Source organism: Volvox carteri, assembly GCF_000143455.1.
Source record: "Volvox carteri f. nagariensis unplaced genomic scaffold VOLCAscaffold_13, whole genome shotgun sequence".
Taxonomy (NCBI): domain Eukaryota; kingdom Viridiplantae; phylum Chlorophyta; class Chlorophyceae; order Chlamydomonadales; family Volvocaceae; genus Volvox; species Volvox carteri.
In genome coordinates this window covers 1,873,366-1,892,358 of record NW_003307556.1, presented here as the reverse complement: position 1 = coordinate 1,892,358, position 18,993 = coordinate 1,873,366, and the positions used below count along the sequence as shown (strand labels likewise).

At 55.0% G+C, this 18,993-nt stretch overlaps 2 protein-coding genes across 2 annotated transcripts in view; both read right to left on the bottom strand.

Annotated features, from left to right (window-relative positions):
- Nucleotides 1-527: 527 nt before the first annotated feature.
- VOLCADRAFT_89683 (uncharacterized protein) lies at nucleotides 528-8,603 on the bottom strand (the record flags this gene model as incomplete). The annotated part of the gene is made up of 13 exons (XM_002949161.1): nucleotides 528-647; nucleotides 1,329-1,499; nucleotides 1,868-2,002; nucleotides 2,579-2,665; nucleotides 3,429-3,530; nucleotides 3,806-3,904; nucleotides 4,742-4,888; nucleotides 5,455-5,515; nucleotides 6,120-6,229; nucleotides 6,632-6,747; nucleotides 7,312-7,521; nucleotides 7,832-8,017; nucleotides 8,309-8,603. 13 exons carry the CDS (start codon nucleotides 8,601-8,603, stop codon nucleotides 528-530), a joined length of 1,839 nt encoding a protein of 612 aa, XP_002949207.1.
- A 1,896-nt stretch (nucleotides 8,604-10,499) lies between these two features.
- The window catches only part of VOLCADRAFT_89682 (uncharacterized protein), a gene marked incomplete at both ends in the record, with an annotated part of 10,346 nt that continues 1,852 nt past the window's right edge, over nucleotides 10,500-18,993 (bottom strand). The window contains 12 exons of the mRNA XM_002949160.1: nucleotides 10,500-10,537; nucleotides 10,796-10,955; nucleotides 12,615-12,665; nucleotides 13,159-13,278; nucleotides 13,978-14,112; nucleotides 14,544-14,606; nucleotides 15,125-15,226; nucleotides 15,784-15,939; nucleotides 16,139-16,285; nucleotides 16,578-16,638; nucleotides 17,532-17,644; nucleotides 18,119-18,234. Of these exons, the coding sequence (XP_002949206.1) occupies nucleotides 10,500-10,537; nucleotides 10,796-10,955; nucleotides 12,615-12,665; nucleotides 13,159-13,278; nucleotides 13,978-14,112; nucleotides 14,544-14,606; nucleotides 15,125-15,226; nucleotides 15,784-15,939; nucleotides 16,139-16,285; nucleotides 16,578-16,638; nucleotides 17,532-17,644; nucleotides 18,119-18,234 (1,262 nt within the window). The remainder of the gene's footprint in view (nucleotides 10,538-10,795; nucleotides 10,956-12,614; nucleotides 12,666-13,158; nucleotides 13,279-13,977; nucleotides 14,113-14,543; nucleotides 14,607-15,124; nucleotides 15,227-15,783; nucleotides 15,940-16,138; nucleotides 16,286-16,577; nucleotides 16,639-17,531; nucleotides 17,645-18,118; nucleotides 18,235-18,993) is intronic.

Here is an 18,993-nt window from a genome sequence, read left to right as displayed (position 1 = left end):
TGCCCAACAGTGCTTACTTACATGTTGCATCATGGCTTGCGTTCTCTCGCTGTTTCGGATCCGCGGGATCCATGGGGCGTACGTTCGGATTTCGCCAGGTGAGGCAGGGGTTCGAATCATGCATAAATGGCAGAGCTGAACGGATTTGCAGCCGGATTTAAGAAATTCGGATTTAAGAAATTAGCGTCTCAGAACCACAAATTCCACAAATTGTTTTCACGGAACACCTATAAAACCTATATGATACGCCTCCGTGCTGGCTCTCCCTCCCACATGCATTAAACCATACATAGTGTAACACACACGGACATATTTGTAGCTGCTGGTCGCGGAAAAGGCCTCTCAGGATGCTAGCTGGCAGACATAGCGCGCATATAATATATGGTTTGTATGCATGCCGTATTTACTGTACGACAGCTTCTTCATCCACAAAACATTGACATCTCACGTTTCCTCCTAGCCTCCCTTAGCTCGCTAGTCCTTTGTAATCTGATGCTGGTCAGCTCATCAAAACGCGCCTCTTGCTGTTATTCCCGCGATTTCTGCGGCTTGTCACTGCCCAGGGCCTGCATGCGGTTGAAAATGTCCGCTGTGTTGCCGCGCACGAAGGTGACGGTTCCCTTGGCGGCGCCCGGGTCCTCACCCACCTGTGGGACACACGTACAGGGAGACATACATACATACATACATACATACATACATACATACATACATACATACATACATACATACATACATACATACATACATACATACATACATACATGGAGGGGCTGCGGAGTGGCTGCGTAGAGTGTTGGCAGTCTGAGTCGGGGTCGGGAGCACACAAGACTAACCGACTTGTGCTGTGTGCTCCCGACCCTTGCGCTGTGTTTCGGCTTCGGCCCCCGGCTCTCGCGGCCCACAGTGTAATCTAAGTCATACATACATACATACATACATATATACATACATACATACATACATACATACATACATACATACATACATACATACATACATACATACATACATACATACATACATACATACATACATACATACATACATACATACATACATAGGGAATAGGGAATAGGGCAGGACAGAACGCAGGGGATATTATATATAGGGAAAAGATTAAACATAACTACAAGGCATGCTGCATACTACTGACGGCGTGCATCAATTTCATGTTTGTAGTGAGGCACGGCACGCGTGCGGCAAGTCAACCATGCGAGACACAGCAGCAGCCCAGCAGCACAAAGTATCTGCAGCCGCAGCAGCCGCAGCAGCACCGAGTAGACGGCGGGAAAGAAATCCCGGCAGCCCCCCATGTCACGGCTCACCACGAGGCCAATCAGCTTGAACTTGTAGCCTAGGAGGCCTTTGCTGCTGCCCTCCCAGCCGCTGCTGAGGCCCGTAACGCCCTCCGCCGCGCCGCTCTTCGCCGCCTGCACCGCCTTAGCGCTGGGTAGACCGGACTTGAGCTCCAAATGACACTCCGAGTGCTGCGTCACCTGCCGGTGTGTGCGTGTGTGCGTGTGCGTGTGTGCGTGTGCGTGTGTGTGTGTGTGTGTGTGTGAGAGAGAGAGAGAGAGAGAGAGAGAGAGAAAGATTGAGCGGGAAAGAGATGGTGAGGTGGTGAGGAGATGCAAGGTACATCAGCCACCAATCGGCTGCCGGGGGGGTGGGGGGTTGGTGGGCGCCAGGAAGCACGTGGCCGGGAGTGCCCATGCGCCGCAGCGGTCCCCCAGATGCCGGCAACTAGATAGGTATGTGGGTGTGTGTGTCTGTTTGTGCATATGTGCGTATATGTGTGGGTGTGGGTGTGTGTGTGCGCACCCCCACCCATTCACCCCCACACACAAACTCATCACCCACACACCTTGATGTCCACTGTGACAGCCAGGGACGCGGGACGAGCGTCGTACGCATCCAGGAGGATGGACGTGCAATTACAACCGGCCTCGCAGCTCAGGCGAGCAGTACCCATGCCGCGATAGCTCTGTAGGTAGGCGACCTGCGCTAGTGTTCAAGACATACTCGAGTCGCCATCATCATCGTCATCATCATCATCATCATCATCATCGTCATCATGACGAAGGCATATGTTCGAAGAACTCAAAACAACAACTTGCGGTGTCCTCTCTCGCTCTGACGCGGTAAGCTTTTTGCTTTTAACAACGCCAGGGCTGCAACACAAGGTAAATGGCAAACAAAGGCTGCGCCAAAGAGACACACTACCTGCCCTAAGGCAAGGAAGGCCATTTTCGGCAATCGAAAGACAGAAAAAACTCGATTGACGTTTTACTAGGGTACTAGAAACGGAAAAGCAAAAAAAGCCACCATGCACACCTCATGCAGCCCCCCTGATGCGGTGCTGCTGTGTTTTGGGGTTCGCGCTATTGGTCCGTGCAACACTGGAACTGGAACTGCAACTGGGCCATCGAACCAACTGGGTCGCCCACACCAACGGGCTGCGCCTACCCCCCCACCCCCCCGGGGTTGCCCCCGGGGGGGTAGAAACACACAGCAGGAGCACCACGACTCGACGGGACGCGAGGGCAATCTTGTTGGCCTGTGTCGCCTTGCCCACCTGTACAATGATGGGTTGCAGCTCCGCTCCCTCTCCGTCGCCGTCTATAGAGCTGCTGCTCCCCCCCATCCCTATTTGAGTGTTGACCTGGGTGTTTGTGTGTGTTTTTGTACGACAGGGCGGATCCTTGGAGTCAAGATATGCAGCTAATGGATCATACCGGGTAGACATGGCCGGGTGGGCACACGTCGGGCGCTAACAAAGCAGGCAGCAGACAGCAGGAGATATATGACGGAAAAAGTAAAGGAGCCACACAGGCCGGCATGTGTTTTTTTTGAAAAGGGATAAAGACAAAGTCAGGCCGGACAGGGAAGCAACTGGTTTTGGAGGGTATCAAACAGCAGGTTTTTCGTGAGAAGTCTCCGTTAAAAAGAAAGTACCTGCAAGCAATAAAACCAGTCTTCGTGATAATAGGTGTAGGGGGCCGGGTGTAGGGGGCCGGGTGTAGGGGGCCGGGTGTAGGGGGCCGGGTGTAGGGGGCCGGGTGTAGGGGGCCGGGTGTAGGGGGCCGGGTGTAGGGGGCCGGGTGTAGGGGGCCGGGTGTAGGGGGCCGGGTGTAGGGGGCCGGCGCACTACCCCAAAGTAAGCGACAGAGCTAGGCCCGCAGACCAACCTAGGCTTCAGGGCAGCGCACCCAAACGTAGCCTAGGCAAACCCGAGGTAACCAGCATAGTCACTCGCAGCGACACATAACCACTCCAGACCGTACATCGTACAGAGGCACTCTGAATTCACAGAACACCTTATAGTTTTCTATACGCTTCGCTTAGAAAACTATCAGAAAACGTCGCTTCGTTCCAACCTCATCCACATCCCTACCCAATCATACGCCCGCCCCATTCGGGCGTACCTTTAACTTTATGGTCTTCCCCGGCTCGGTGGCCACATAGCCCCACTTCCCACGACCTTCATCAGTCCAATTCCAGCCGACCACAGGTTGCTGCACCAGGGCCTGAGGGGGGAGGCAGGGGTCCCAGTGGAAAGAGGGAGGGAGGGAGGGAGGGAGGGAGGGGAGGAAGTAGCCACCAGCGCGGGGGGCAGGGAGGTTCCGCAAACAGAGTCCTCAGCTCAAGAAGAAATCACAGACCTGTTACAACAGACTAAGGGCCGATTGCCATACTTTGTAAGCACCAATTAAGCGAGGAAGCAATGAAGCGAGGGAGCACTAGGGGTAGGGGCAGCAGATCGGGAAAGGAAGTGGAGGGCACCCTATCACCTTAGCCTCACTTGCAGCTGGTCCTGGATGTAGCACGTCTCCACGGTCGCCCCATGATTGCCAGGGAAGAGGGGTGGGGGCAGCGGTCTTGCCGCCACCAAAGCCACCTCCTCCAGCGCCATGGGGGCGGCGATAGGAACAGTACTGACGGCATCTGCTCTCAGCGCCCTACTCGCGACGTCCGAACCTGACGCGCCGGTCTCGGTGGTGGTGGTGGCGTCGTCGGCAGCAGCAGCAGCAGCAGCAGCAGCAGCCATGCTGACACTGTTCAGGTAGAGGAGGTCCTGCGCTTGCGGAAGGAGGGCCGACGGGGCTGATTGCCATGTCATGTCATGTTCAATACAGCAGTAGTAAGTAACAATGAGCAATCACACAGCTTTGATTGTGTGACTCTGAAGATCTCTGATGGCATCACCTCCCCCACCCCACCTGCCTCGGAGGGGTTACCCTAGCTAGCGGTTGAAGGTCGCGCGAACGGGTATGTTCATATATACACACACATATATATGTATATATATATATGTGTGTGTGTTTGCGTATACATGAGTAATACCAGTGTTAGGGAGTTTTACACCTCCCACAAGCCCCGAGCCCGCTCGCATGACAACCCCGAGGACATCCTAGATAGAGCTTTCCGTTCTGCATCCATTCTGCATCCACCCACTCATCCATGCATGCAGCAGGCTGATGTGCGGCACGGTACAACAATAAAGCAGTTCGAAGAGAAAATGACGGTTATAATGGCTACCACCCTCCATAAACCAACTACCAACTAATTAACAGCTTTCTCGTTGAGTAAGTAACTGTTCACGTCTCAAAGACCACTCCTTCCTGTTGACGTAACGTGCCTGCCTTCATCACTTCCAGAGCTCTCATCGCCAGCTACGCATACATACACCGGTGAAAAAGCACCCAATAAAAAGCACACGACAGGAAAACAAGCTCACCAGGCAAAGCGTTATAAGAAGCTCCGTAACCACCACGTGGCCGCCACGACCCGGGTGCATCGCACCGCCGTTGAATATGGCGCCCGGCGACACCTCCTCCGCGCCGCCCGCGGTCGCGGAAGGGAACACCGCGGCCCGCAAGCTTACCTGCGAGGCCAACCCCAACCCAACCCAACCCAACCCAACCCAATCGCACACCCACATGGGTGTTGCAGCCCAGCCAGTGGTAAGGCGCGCAGCACAAATTGGGGCACAGCAGGTAGATAGATAGAGCATAGAAGCAGAGGTAGAGGTAGAGGTGTAGTAAGTAGTAACGGTGTTGCAATGCCCGGGCTACAAGGCATGAGGCACGAACAACGACATGCATCAGAACAGAACAACGTGAAATGATTCGAACCAAGGAGCGACATCGAACAGCAAAACGTAAAAACACGCACAAGGGTACTAAGTACTGCACGATTGCATGTGCCGCTGTAAAAAAGTAGATACTAATCGCGGGCAAGCCGTCAAGCACGTCAAGCTCGCCGGGCGCCACATGGCCAGCGGGGGGAGAGCAAGTGGGACGAGGACACTCCTGCCGGTCGGGCGTCACATAGCGGGGTGGGGATGGCAAACAAGCCGCGGAGGGGAGCCAGAGGGGAGCCAGAGGTGACAGCAGCAGAAAGATGATGGGCGGCGTGTCAGCGCACTCGGGCCCCCAGCCACTCACTCACCGAGGGCAGGCCGTAGTAAGCGGTGAACTCCATGAACTCCCGCTCCGCCGTCTGCCAATAACTACGCCGTGGGGAAGCGAGAGAGGTGGCGGCGCGAAGGGGTGTAGCGGCATGGGGATGGCGATGGACGCAGCCAGGCGGGCAAGGGGGCGCCAGAGCAGAGGCTGAGCAACCGCCTTGCTGGCGTTCATAGGACACGCATACCCTGGTACGAACCGTCGTACCCATGTACGACCCTCGACGGCCCAACTAGACTTCGTCACGCGAGGCCACGTAAGTGAACGGCTGCTGCACTATTGCGAGGTCTGCGGAGCCGCTGTTGCAGCAACAGCAGCAACAGCAGCGGCGGCGGCGGCGGCGGCGCCTGCTCCGTACCCCACCCAACCCGCCGTGCATGCTGGGGGACCTTTGGAGCGCTTGGGCTGTTTAAACGTAAACCTGAAGAAATTATATAATATTATATGTAATATATTTTATATATTTTATATATTTTATATATGGCCCTGAGCACACTACACATTCACACTCGCACATTGATTCGCCCATTCACCTTCCCATTTGGTTTCTTCGCGACTCGCTTGCTAACAATAACTCTCTTCCGTACAGCTCCAGTCCTCACGACAAAAATACGCCCACTACATCAACATGTTTAAAATGTGACTCACATGCCGTTAGAGGGCCCCATGGCGAACATGTTGACCAGCACCACAGCCGGGTTGGACGGCAGGTTGAGCACCTTGCGAAGCAGGCGCTCCAGCGGCCGGCGTGGGGAGTCCTGCGCGCGAACCGGCAGTAATCACCCAGCTCTATAACAACTAGTGCTCTATGACATGCTTCATATGACATCATACAAAAGCGACAGGAGCGACAGCGTGTGAATAAAGTGCGCTCTCGCTTCGCATCATAACATATGAAGCAAGAGCGCACTTCATTCACATACTTGTGGACGCCTGAAGGGGCCGGCTGCAGCGTTTCGCATGCAGGACGGCAATGTACGACGCCGTACGAGAGCTCATTTTCGCTGGCGGACAACAACAGCCACCCTTGTAGCTTTGCACAAATAAGAGGTTCATTATTGGTAATCGAAATAGCAGTGTCTGCAGGGCTGCGGAAGGGCGTACGGCGGTGGGTGTGTACGGCGGCGCGCGCACGTTATTGTTGTTATCGTTGTTTTTACCTCTTCTCCCCAGCTGCTGAGGTGCGAGTCGTTGACCGTGAATTCCACAAACACCAAATCCGGATTTGGAATAAGGTGGATCTTGAGACAGCTGCTGGTGTAGCCCGACATGGTGCCTGTACGGTATATGGCGTACGGCGTAATGTGGCGGCTCAGGCAGTAACCCTATTGGGGTACTGGCGGTGTGCGTCAATGATAACGACCTGCACCGGCTGACTACCTGCTGCTTTAACAGATGATTGTGTTGAAATCAGATGCTGTGATGTGAGCGGGTAACAACTAACAACTCGTGCTCAGCTAATGTACACTTCTTCCGCGTTTTTTTTTGAGGTCCACAATCTTTGCGAACTAAAATTATGTTTCCTTTTCATCCTTAGTTATATTTTCCTTTAGTATAATTCTCCTTTGAAACGCTAACAGCGGCCCCGTAGACGGTTTGGCTTCACCTAATCAGTGAATGTTTTCATTCACACTGGTACATAGCTGTTTCCAAGGAGATCGCGCCGTACATGTGTCGGTTGACTGTAGGTAAGGTGTACGGCAATAGCAACAGGGCTCGATTCAATGTTTGATTCGCCTGACAAAGTTGGTTGTCATGCGCATGGTCACGCGTGATTTGATGTGTATCGGCGTATGCTGCCGTACTACTCCATGCTGCCGTACTATCCGCGTTGCCGTACCTGGCACTGCACCGTTCAGGAAGCTGTGCTCAGCACTCAACAGGTTGCGTTGTCGTTGCGGCCACATGAGCATGTGGCGGGGACCATCGCCGCGCAGGCCGCGGCGGATACGGCCAACACGGTCATTGCGGCCACCGCCAATAACAGATTCACCCTTGGCAGCTCCCCCAGCCTTGTCGACCCAGCCGTGAAGTACCCGCCGTCTGGGCCCTGGGGGCGGCCGCGACAGGGAAGGCCAAATGCCGGCCACGGATCAGGGACCCCGGCAGCCGGGAACATGAAAAAGTGAAGGGGAGCGTGCGCAATGCGTCGATGAAGCACAAGGGTATCCAGCATGCATGCATGACTGCTCGTCACACGTGTTGCATGGCCATGTGAACCACGGGTCGGTTCATTAGGGAAACAGGCCGGCTGCGCAAGGGGGGCGCGCTCCACGAGGAGGGGGGAGGCCCCCTTCAGACATCGCAGGTCAAGGGGTGGCGGTGTAACCTCCCCAGTGTGTTCGCTGGTCGAGTCCCACCTGGATCCACAGCTCCCGTTTCGCCTGCTGACGCTGTGTCGCCGCCTGCTTCCGAAGAGCTTTGATGCGGCGGCATTGCGGCGTTAAGCCAGTCCATGAAGTATTGCAGGTAAGTGTAGTTGCCACCACCGACGCCGTGGCCTGTGGTGATGCTGCCGCCCAGGGCACCGATACGGAGCGCCTCCCCTGCCATTGCAGGCACGCACATGGCGGAACTTAGAACGGCGAAGCATGAAGGCCGTGGGCAGGGACCCGGCCAAAGGCCTTTCCAGGTTGCCAAAGGATTCGTTGTTGCAAAGAACCTGGGCCGGGCTTGCTTTCTACGGCAAGCGATGCAATCATGTGGTTTTAGCGCCATAACGGGCGACTGTAGAGCCCAGGTGGGATAACGGGATTGATGATGCTGGTTCATGCGATATATTCAATTGACCAGGGACATGAGGCTATTTCCACGATACATCCACCCGTAAGACGGACCATTTCGTGCCCGCTCCAGCGCCAGCCGTAAACGCGCTGCGTGCCCAACATAAGTGATGCCAGCCAAACGCTCAGCTGACGGTACTAAAAATCGGTAGCCAAGATTTGTAAGACGGGACCCGACAGGCTGACCGACATCGCGAGTTATCCGCTCCGTCGGCTTGTACTTCCAATATATGTGAGCATACTTAATCTCTGTCTCGGTTAGGTTTGTGAGTTGTGGTCCCTTATGATCCGCAGAGGAGAGCCCTGCCAAAAATAACAGCTGCAACAGACATGCAATCTGGCCTAACATGGCTACATTGAAACGGTATAGATCAAAGCGTATAAAGAATCAAATAGCAGATTATATGGAAGAACTTGTCGAGATAGCCACTGAAAGCTAATCATGCTCGTCCAGACCGTTGCCTGGTGCACCGGTCGGCACTCTATTAACCACCAAGGGTCAAATGGTCAGCTGATCACCCTCAGGCTACTCAAAGCGCTATATGGCCACATGCTACGTGTGAAAAATCTTAAGGGGGCATTCGGCTGTGCACAATTCAAAACCTTTCTAACGTCAACCATGCGAGTGCGTGGCGCTGCGACGCTGGCACAGCCTAGCTTACCAGGCCCTCAACCGTTCAGGAGGCACCAGAAAATCCCCAATCCCGCAAGTTTCTATGAAACAAACGTCCACCTGTTGTGCCCTTGGCTATCCCGGTAAGCACCACGGATATGAGGATGTCAAGGGCACAACAGCTAAGGGCACTGCGTCCTGTCTTCTTCATCTGAGGGTGGGTGTACGGGTTGGTTCCCCCCTTGGTGCCGGGGCGGCTCCCGATCAACAATTACTGCTTCGCCTCCCCCCTTCCCCCCCTTTCCATCCCTCCCTCGGACCGGCGCTGTTCATGGTTCATGTGCGACTTCTGTAAGCGTCCTCTTAGAAGCCATTCCATCAATCCAAGGGCAATGCTAGAGCCATGCTAGGGCAATGCTAGGGCAGTGCCACAGGCTAGGGGCTTCTGGCAATCAGACGAGGCCGGGTCAGACGAAATGCCCCGGCTCGCAGGCTTCCGGCTGCTAAAGCGGTAAGGATCCAAATTACTCGAGTGCCTCTCAAGTGCTCGTTTGTAAATAACGGGAACATTCCTGTCTCTGATCTACATACATATATATATATTTATATATACTTATATATACATACATGCATACATGCATACATACATGCATACGCACATACATGCACAGGGAGGAAGCTTCGTGATGTACGATACAACGACAAGACACCCACACCGGCCCCACAGACCTCGCTCACGCACAGCAGCCATGGAACCGTCAGATAACTACCGCAGCACATCACACCTCTCGAGGCGAGGAAAAAATATTGATTTGTATGCCCCACGTTCTAACCCACCCCCATTATTTTGATGACGAGGCCGCCTAATAATGACGAGATCAAGCCTAGCAGCCTAGTACGACATCTAACCAGAACCAAGTACCCTTCCGGACAATAAAACTAACTAACAACTCCAACGAACTCAGTCGTCGGCATTTGACGGTCCGAATCTGTCAAATGAACAGCGAATCCCACAGAGGAAAAAGACACCGAAAAATACGCTCCGAACCCCCCCTGCCTAGAATATAGAGTTATTACCAAGGAGCTCTCCACTTTGTCGTACATGCTGTCGTATATACGCGATCATGGTGCGGCTGCTGCTGTGGCAAAGGCCACTCTCCCACACGCACAGAGTTATCCGACGTCCCTTCCTACCCTCCAAGAGCCGTAATGGCGGCCATATGCCAGCTACCACGTCCCCTACTACACCACTACAAATTCAGCTCATCTCCTCATCATCTTCTGTGCACACCGTACTGTACCTCTTCCCGGGATGCGAAGCATATCCTTGTCGGTGTACATATACACGCTACTACCACACACGCGCACACACGCCATGCTCAACGACGCTTGATGACACGCCGTGCACAGGAATTCACGTTTGTCGCGCCTTCAGGTTTGTCTGTCGCGCCCTAATAACAATATACCCCTCGGCATGTTTCCATAACCGTCAGCAGCAGCAGCACCACCACCACCACTATACTGGATGGAAGCTTGTCATGTCATGTCATCTCATGTCATGTATATTCGCAAGTTCTTTCTCCCACTATTTCAAGTCCATTAGGATGGAGGCACACCTGGTTCCGCCAGTTCTTAGAACCAGTGCACCTCCCGCGAGGGGTCCAAAGGACCTAGGGGCCAAGAACAAGAGTACCGTGCCACCCTTCAATCAAAAAGCATGACGAGGTAGCGAAACCGGGAGCGGAAAAAAACCAATGGCCGTCCGGGACGTGGCCCGGCAACTAACTCTCAGTTAATGTTGGGACATGGGTCATCATCATCGCGGATCCAGCTCTACCACGTACCCGAAACCGGCCGCCAAGTGGCCGCACGAAAAATCGAAATGGTTGCCCAAGGTGAGGACCGTTGAGGAGAGGAGGGCAGCCTACCGAGATTGTCGAGATCCTCGACACAAATCGACAGCATGCTGCTTGGGGGGAGGCGACGCAACCACCACTGGCACACACAGCACAGCACAGCGCCCCGCACAGCACAGCGCAGCGCAGAGGCAGCTAGGAGCTGCCGCTGCCCCGGGTGGCAAATCAGAACCTGGTGAGGGACGGGGCATGCGTGTCAAAACGGCAACAGGGTCCCCGCAGACGTGCAACACAAGAGGGACAACGGAGCCCAGACGAATATGCCAGCAAGCTGGAGGAAGGACAGACAGACAGACGTACTGGCACTACACTGGACAACACAGAACGACTCTCGACGCTCATCAGGCTCTCATCAAATCGCGACCCACATCCTCCGAAGCGCACACCCACACACAGTGTCGTCAGTCAACAACCTCTCAATCGCAACAATCCCAACAATTCCAGCAATCGCAATCGTGTCGCCCAAAATCAGTGGCCGAAATCACGTTCTTATCTCTACACAATCGTATCGCCGCAACCAGTCACTCCCCTATGAGGCGGACGGGGTTCCCAACGGGTTGGCAATTGGCAAAAGAACAGCATGTGAACCACCCTTTGGGGGGTTGGTTCACAGCCTGGGTTGTTTCGCTTTCCGCTAACCACCTCTCAACACGGCGGCGCTTTGACAACCTGCACTTCCCCCCCATCGGTTCAGTATCAGACGGGATATCGCAATATTGGACACCATAATCTGTTCAGACCACAGAACAGTGATAACAGCGAGAGCGCGCGGCACACCCACCAATATCAAGGGCCCCCATCCACTCACCCACCGACAACCCAAATGCCGCGCGGCTCCTCCTCTCAAACCAATTGGCAACGCCCATGCACCTTCCCGCACTGTTAAGTCCAGATGCACAAGCTACGGTGCCGTTGTGTTGTTGTTTAATGGACAGCGCTATTGTCGTGCTTGTCGCTAGTCGTTGTTGCTTAATCAAGAGCTCCGAACTGTACGCCGCGAAGTCAAGTAATATCAACGCAAGCATCATCCTGAGCAACGCCAAAGCTAAAGTGCGTTATACAAAAAATCCTTTTGGATCGCGCGGGCGTCGAGTATTGTTGGACCAGTCTCATTTGTCGGCTGGGCGTCCGCGTACGTTCGCAAATCCTCCTCTTCCGCTAGATAGCAGTACCAGCAGATCAGCGTTTAATATAATGTAAAGGTGTACACATATACAGAAACAGGCTTTCTGAGCAAACGCCGAAAACCGGACCTCGCATCACCACGGAGATTGTGAGGAAAACGCCCCAAGAGGGTGCGCGATTTATATCTTAATTCACTTTTTTCTACTAGCTCTCCCGCCCGCGCGAAAAGATGAAGATGACACAATCAAGAGAGTGTCAGCAGCAAGCGCGCTTTCTTGCACGTCGAGGACATCACAGGGCGAGGCTTTTTTGCAAAATAATGCAGGGACGATGGGCAACCGAGGATGATCGCAACCTCGGGCGAAAACTTACGGCGCGACCGCAACCGCAGCAAAGAGGGAGGATCCAACCATGACAAGATGGGCAAATAGCATGCATCAGCAGCACCTTGCTGCGCTCTCACGTGTCTCGAGTCCTTGAGGTCGCCGTGAGGTGAGAATCAGCAGCCTTTCCCACCGCGGCATCTTGAGTGTCCGCCTGCTGCTGCCGCTGCCATAAACGTTGCTGCTACAGGTGCCGTTTGCTGCCGTTGACCCTGCTGCTGCCCTTGCTGCTCCTGCTGCCGCTGTTGTTACCGCCTTCATCGTGCGAGCATGTATTTCTTCACTTTGCCCCCATGCATCTTCTTCTTCAGGTCTATACTCACCATACGCACGTGGTCGAAATTGCCTGAGGTAGCACCTGGCTCCTCACCCACCTGCCACAGACAGACAGACAGACAGAAAGACGGATAAACATACAGTCAGGCGGACATGTATCAGCTCTCTTGGCATTGACAGATAGACAGGCAGAAAGACAAGTACCGGCATAAATACATGATATTTATACAGTCCATGGCATGTGGAGAGTTAGGGAGGTATTGGATTGTTTCCTAAAGTTAAAAGAACAACCGCAAACGTCCAACACTGCACCAGCTGCCGGAGGGCAAGGGAACGGCGGCAGCAGGAAGGGCTGGCGGAAGAGATGAGGGGGCCCTGAACGGCGCATGTTGCTTTTCCACGTAGGGCCATGAAACTGAAAAACATCAGGCAGGTAATAGCAGCTACACGCAGCTCCACACAGCTACAAGGCGTCCCGTGGGCAGCAGGCTGAGCGATGACGATACGGGGTGCTGGGACATGCCAACCAACATCCCATAGCACCGTACACACGGACCCAATCACACAGCAAAGAAAGGGTAAGGTACCCACCACGACACCCATCAGCTTGAATTTGTAGCCGTTAGTAACGGTTTTGGAGCTCTTTCCTGCCGCTGCGCTGCTTGGTCCCATAGACGTGATGGCCAGGATGCACTTGCTGGACTGTGAGACCTGTATTTGCGAGTGGTTGTGATGTCGTACGGTACGGCATGCACGTTACGCTACGTTGGCGACGTGGCGGCGCTGCGCTTTATATACTCTCTCTACTCTCTACTCTCTCTCTCTCTCTCTCTCTCTCTCTCTATATATATATATATATATATATATATACCTTTCTCTTTTCATCCGGGCATTATGTTAGCACCGAAACATCAATGGGCTATCGGATGGATGGACGGGGAACAGATGTCAGACGTCAAGACCACCCCACTCCGGAACATGCATGGCAAGGAAGTGGCCACACAGCAGAAAAAGAAAGAGAGAGAGAGAGAGGAGCAGCCCCTTCTTGTTCAAGAGTCCAGAACACATAGGCAATTCTACATGCACCACCCAACATAGGGCCTATAAGACCTATCAACTCCCACAACTACCCCCCTCCACGAGTCTGCCAGGTCGCATGCATTCAGGCCTATTCTTTTGGCGCCAGTTGCTCATCTTCCTTTCCTTTCATTTCCGATCATATAATATTATATATTATATGAGTATAACACACACACATGTCGCAAACATGTCGCAAACATGTTACATATCAATTCTACATCTCCCACCGAATGCCCTTTTCACCCGGCCTACCGCCCAAATGCTGTTGTATCCACCGCGACCCTGAGAGGCTTGCATCACCCCCCAGCCTGCCCTCTTCCCCAGGCCTACCTGAATGTCCGCCATGCTTGTCACAGACACAGGGCGGCGGTCGAACGCGTCGATGATCAGGGGTTCACACGAGCAGCCCGACGTACACGACACCTGAGCGGTGCCCATGCCGCGATAGCTCTTCAGGTAAGCCACCTGTAACAAGGCACCGCTCCAGCAAAAAGGAACACCGGGCGGGAGTGCAAATGGGGGAAAGGGTGTGTGTGTGTGGTGGGGGGGGAAAGCAGGGTTTAACCAAAGGTCAAGAACCCGGGGGGCAGGACCGGTTCCGGAGCCGGTTCCAGTTCCAGAGCCGGGATCTGCGGTATGACTTTTTTGGCACACCGAACACCATACTCTGTACGACGTGAATGCTATTAGCCTACTCAAGCAAGCTCTACACATGTGTGGTGTGGGTACGTGTTCGTGGAAGTAGGGTTATAACGGTATTGGGCCCAGCATGACAGCGGGGGACTGGTTCCGGAGCTGGAAGGTCGAAATCGCCCTCCATCGCCTGGGAAGATGGTGGCGGGTGAGTCGGATATACCGCATTCAGCAGACATACATACACAGGTTTACACACGCACCTGCAAAAGGATGAGCGCGGAGGAGTCCGTTGCACTCCTCTTGCCCTCCAACCGCGTGTTGATCTGAGGGGAATCGGAATCAATCAACAGGGAACAATTAAAAACACCTCCCTTTCCGAGAGGGGTTCGGGGAAAAGAGAACAACCGATGACCTGAGGCGGGGCTCCAGGGAGGTAGGCATTAAGGAAAAGGGAACAGGAAAATAACCTAACAAACCTATGGTAAGAAGTTGGCGAGGAGAAGGCGACCCGGCGAGGAAACAAGACAAAAGAAAACGAAACGAACGGGGGTGGTGTTAGTTGTTTGTTAGTTGGTGGTTGGTTAGTCGGTTAGCTGGTTGTGGAGGTGAAATTATTTCATGAAAGACTGAGGTCACGGGCGGTTCTGGCGCTTCAGTGCAATGGCGAGAAAGAGTTCATAGTTCGTAGCGGATTATTTCAATCCTTCAACATATTCCTTCAAGTGCAGTGTCACCCGTGCTGGGCCACCTCGTCAAACGCCCCACGCAAAAGCCCTAAGCTCCCCTTTACCCCAAACCCCTTCTCCCCTCCCCCCGCTTCCTCCAGGAGGCAGGGGCGCACCTTGAGCTGCAGCTCATCGCCCTTCTTTAACGACACGAAGCCCCACTTGCCGCGTCCCTCATCCGTCCAGTTCCAGCCCACCACTGGCTGCTGCACCAGCCGCTGCGCACCCACCATCGTGCAGAGGAAACGAGGGACACATAACGATGGTCAAACGGTGGTGGTGGTAGTGGTGGTGATGATGGTACCAGTTTGCTGGTCAAACCACATCATATGATGGTGATGGTGGTGGTGGTAGTAGTGATCGTGGTGAACAACGGCGGATAGGCGGCCAGGATGGTGGGACCTAAGGATTGAAAACTTCTCCACCTCATGGCGCAGGCTGAATCCGGATCAGGATCCAGATCCAGATCCGGATTCAGCTCCCGGTGAGGGCAGTGGTGGTGGCGGTGGTAGCGATGGTGGGAGGAAGAGAAGGGAGGGCAGGGTAAAAGGGATTCAACCAAAAGCCCTGCCGGCCAGACGTGGGGCCCCCCGAGGGCCGGATGAACAGAGCACACGTAGGCACCACCTCCTCGACAGACAAGCCCGCCAGAAGCTCCGAAGAACAAAACCTTTTGCGAGACACAAGCATGCAAGCCCCAAGGAAAGATGACAGAACAGACAGGGTTCGAGGTGGAAGGTGCCGCTGCGCGCTGTGCGCTGTGCCCCCCCCACACCTGCAGCTGGTCCTCGATGTAGCACGTGTCGATGGAGGACTCGTAGTTGCCCTCGCACACGGGGGGCGGCAGGGGCCGGGCGGCCACCGACTTCAGCTCGCTGATGGACAGCTCCTCGGGGCTGGTACCAATCAGGCTGTTGCGCCGCAACATCTCCTGAGGCAAGGGCGGGGCCCAGGGGGGAGGCAGGATGAGAGGGAGGCATGGACGGTTCTGAGGTCGTGGTTGGATGGAGTGAGAGGAACAATAAGAAACACGAGCTGCCGAGTTCCCCGTCCCCCATACCTCACCCCGCAAAGGACCACCACCCTACGCCCCAACCAGCACCTGCCCAGCTGAGCTGAACTCCTCTCACCAAGAATAACGTAATGAGCATCTCCGTAACCACCACGTGGCCGCCACGGCCCGGGTGCATCGCACCGCCGTTGAATATGGCGCCCGGCGACACCTCCTCCGCGCCCTTCACCAGGCCGGATGGCAGCACCGCAGCTTTGAGGCTCACCTGCGGATGCCGTACGGGTGAGTGGATGGATGGGTAGGTGGATACATGGGTAGGTGGATGGGTAGGTGGATAAACACACACACACACCCACACCCACAGACACATACAAACCATCTCCACCATCCTCACCAACACCACATCCCATTATTGCCAGTAGTTGTATCACGACTTTCGAGAAACTACCGATCGGCGGATGCCAGAATTCCGTGATGATACGCCCTCATATTGGGACACAGCTACAGTGGCCACTGCCATGCAACATTGTGACTCACTCGTTCTCACACACTCTCACCGAGGGCAGGCTGTAGTAGGGCGCCAGCTCCCCAAAATCTCGCTCTGCCGTGTGGTGGTATCTGGGGGGGGGGAAGGGGGAGGAGGGCCGGGTGGGGAGAGCAAGTGATGAAGGGGGCAAGACGCGGCAATAGTGGCCTCGCGGCGGTTGGCGAGTGGTTGGGAGTGGTTGGAGCTGGGTTGTCCAGGGAGTTAGTGTTGGAATGGAGTGGAGTGGGGTTGTCCAGGGGATTGTCCAGGGGGTGAGGAAACCCGACCCAGCTCAAGGAGACCAGGCTAGCGGCCCCGGAGGGGGGGGATGGCGAGCCGGGTGGTAAGGGCCGGCTGCCCTACGGTGGGGGCCACCCAGGGCGTCGAAGAGCCGCCCTTCGCAACTGCACAGTTTCCTCCTCCTCCCCCCCTACACACAACACCCACACCCACACACAGACACACACACAGACACCCGCACATTGGGGGAAAAAGGGCAGCAGGGCATCACTTGTAGGAGCCGAGGGTCACAACAGCGGCAGATCCAGCGGGTTTCTCCCGCTCCCGCTTTCCCTCCCTCCTGCTCTCCCATAACTCCACAAGGGGTGCCGCACGGCATGCATTTGCTGTTTTAGTATCTGAGCTCTGCTTTGCCTCGTGCCTCAGGACTGCAGGCGGACCGCGGCTTTTCCTCCCGCCTAGAGAGGCGGCAGCCGCGGTCCCTAAGCACCCAACCCAACCCCAACTGCCTGTCCGACCAACCACCCCCGGACGTTGGGCAGGGGCATGGTGGCGCACCCGCCATGTGACCCAGAGGAAGGAAGACCCACCGCACCCCGGGCCACTTCGCCCCGCCGCCTGACACCTCTGTCCGCAACCCAGCTTGTCGGCCTGCTGGGGACCCCGTCCTCAATTTTCCCCCTGTCAACGCATGTATTTATGTATGTATGTATTTATGTATGTATGTATGTATTTATATACGTACGTGTTGGAAGCCGGTGCGACGGCGTACATGTTGACCAGCACCACCGCCGGCTTGCTTGGCAGCCGCAGCAGCTTGCGCAGCAATCGCTCAAACGGCCGACGAGCAATGGCACCCTGTATGTGTGCGCGTTGTGATGGGAGCACATCGCGGGCGGGTGTGAGAATGTGTGTGTGTGTGTGTGTGTGTATTTAAGGGAACTGCGCCGCGAGCTGAAGATATGGGAGACGTCACATTTGGAACATACAGTCATACAATCGTACAAATGTATGTACGTCATCCCTGATGTCTTACAGCATTCTCACCCGCCCCCTTGCCAACCCTGACCACCAAGTCTACGATTTGCCCCCCATCTTCCCGGCTGTCTGTCTGTCCGCATGTCTGTCTGTCTGTCCGCCTTGCAAAGTACCGAAAGACAACAACGACATGGCTAGCGACATGACCAGCGACGGCGGTGGCTAAGAAGCAAAGGTGCTGGGATCAGAAGCGAAAGACGGAGCTGAGACAGCTAAACAGAAGGAAGCAGCAGCAGCAGCCGCCGTGGGGGGGGATGAGGGGGAAATCACATGCAAGGAAGGGAGGGGCCTTACGTCAAGGGTCCACGTAGAGATGGGCGAATCGTTGATCGCAAACTCCACAAACACCAAATCGGCTTCGGGTATTAAATGGTTGAAGAGGCAGCTGCTCGTGTAATCTGATACGGTTCCTGCGGTAAGCGGTGTGACGACAACGACATGGCCGAGTGTGTAAGGGACCGCCCGCGGTTTGAAGGAAATAGCACTGGATGACAATGGTGATGATGAGAGGAACAAGCAGTAGCAGCCCCAGCAGCCGCACTAGCAGCCGCACTAGCAGCAGCAGCAGCAGCAGCAGCTCGGGAACGACATTTTGAGGAGGAGGAGGAGGAGGAGGAGGGGAAAGAGGCGGAGGAGAAGGCACCTGGCAAGTAACAAGGTGAAGAAGAACCCCGCCCCCATCTGCTGCTTGATTCCCCCCCCCGTTAGAAGGGGGTTACAACGGAGCCGGCGCCAACACAGCTCAACAGTCAACGGGCCAGGCCCACATCTCAGACATCCCACACCCAGACCCAGACCACGTCCTGACGGACAAAGGACTCGAAAGTAACGTAAAACTCCCACCCAGCAACCGCCCCAGCAAAACACCGGCTAGGATAGCAACATGTCAGGGACCAGGGCACCTGCTGCAGCTTTTCCTTCTACCTCCTTCACGTCCCGGGGCCCAGCCCCCCCCTGGAGCAAGCGGCTGCCCGCCCTCCAGACGATAGTAAAGAAAGGGCTTATATACTGAGCTCGGCCAAGACGTACAAGCGTACGGCATACATGCAAAAAAAAATCAGAATCACTGGCCAGCCAGGTGTTGTTTTGCAGCTAGGAGGCGAGCTGCGCCTCCCATGGCTCTCGCCATTCGCCGTCACAGCTAGTCGGGCGGGAATAGGATAGTTCCT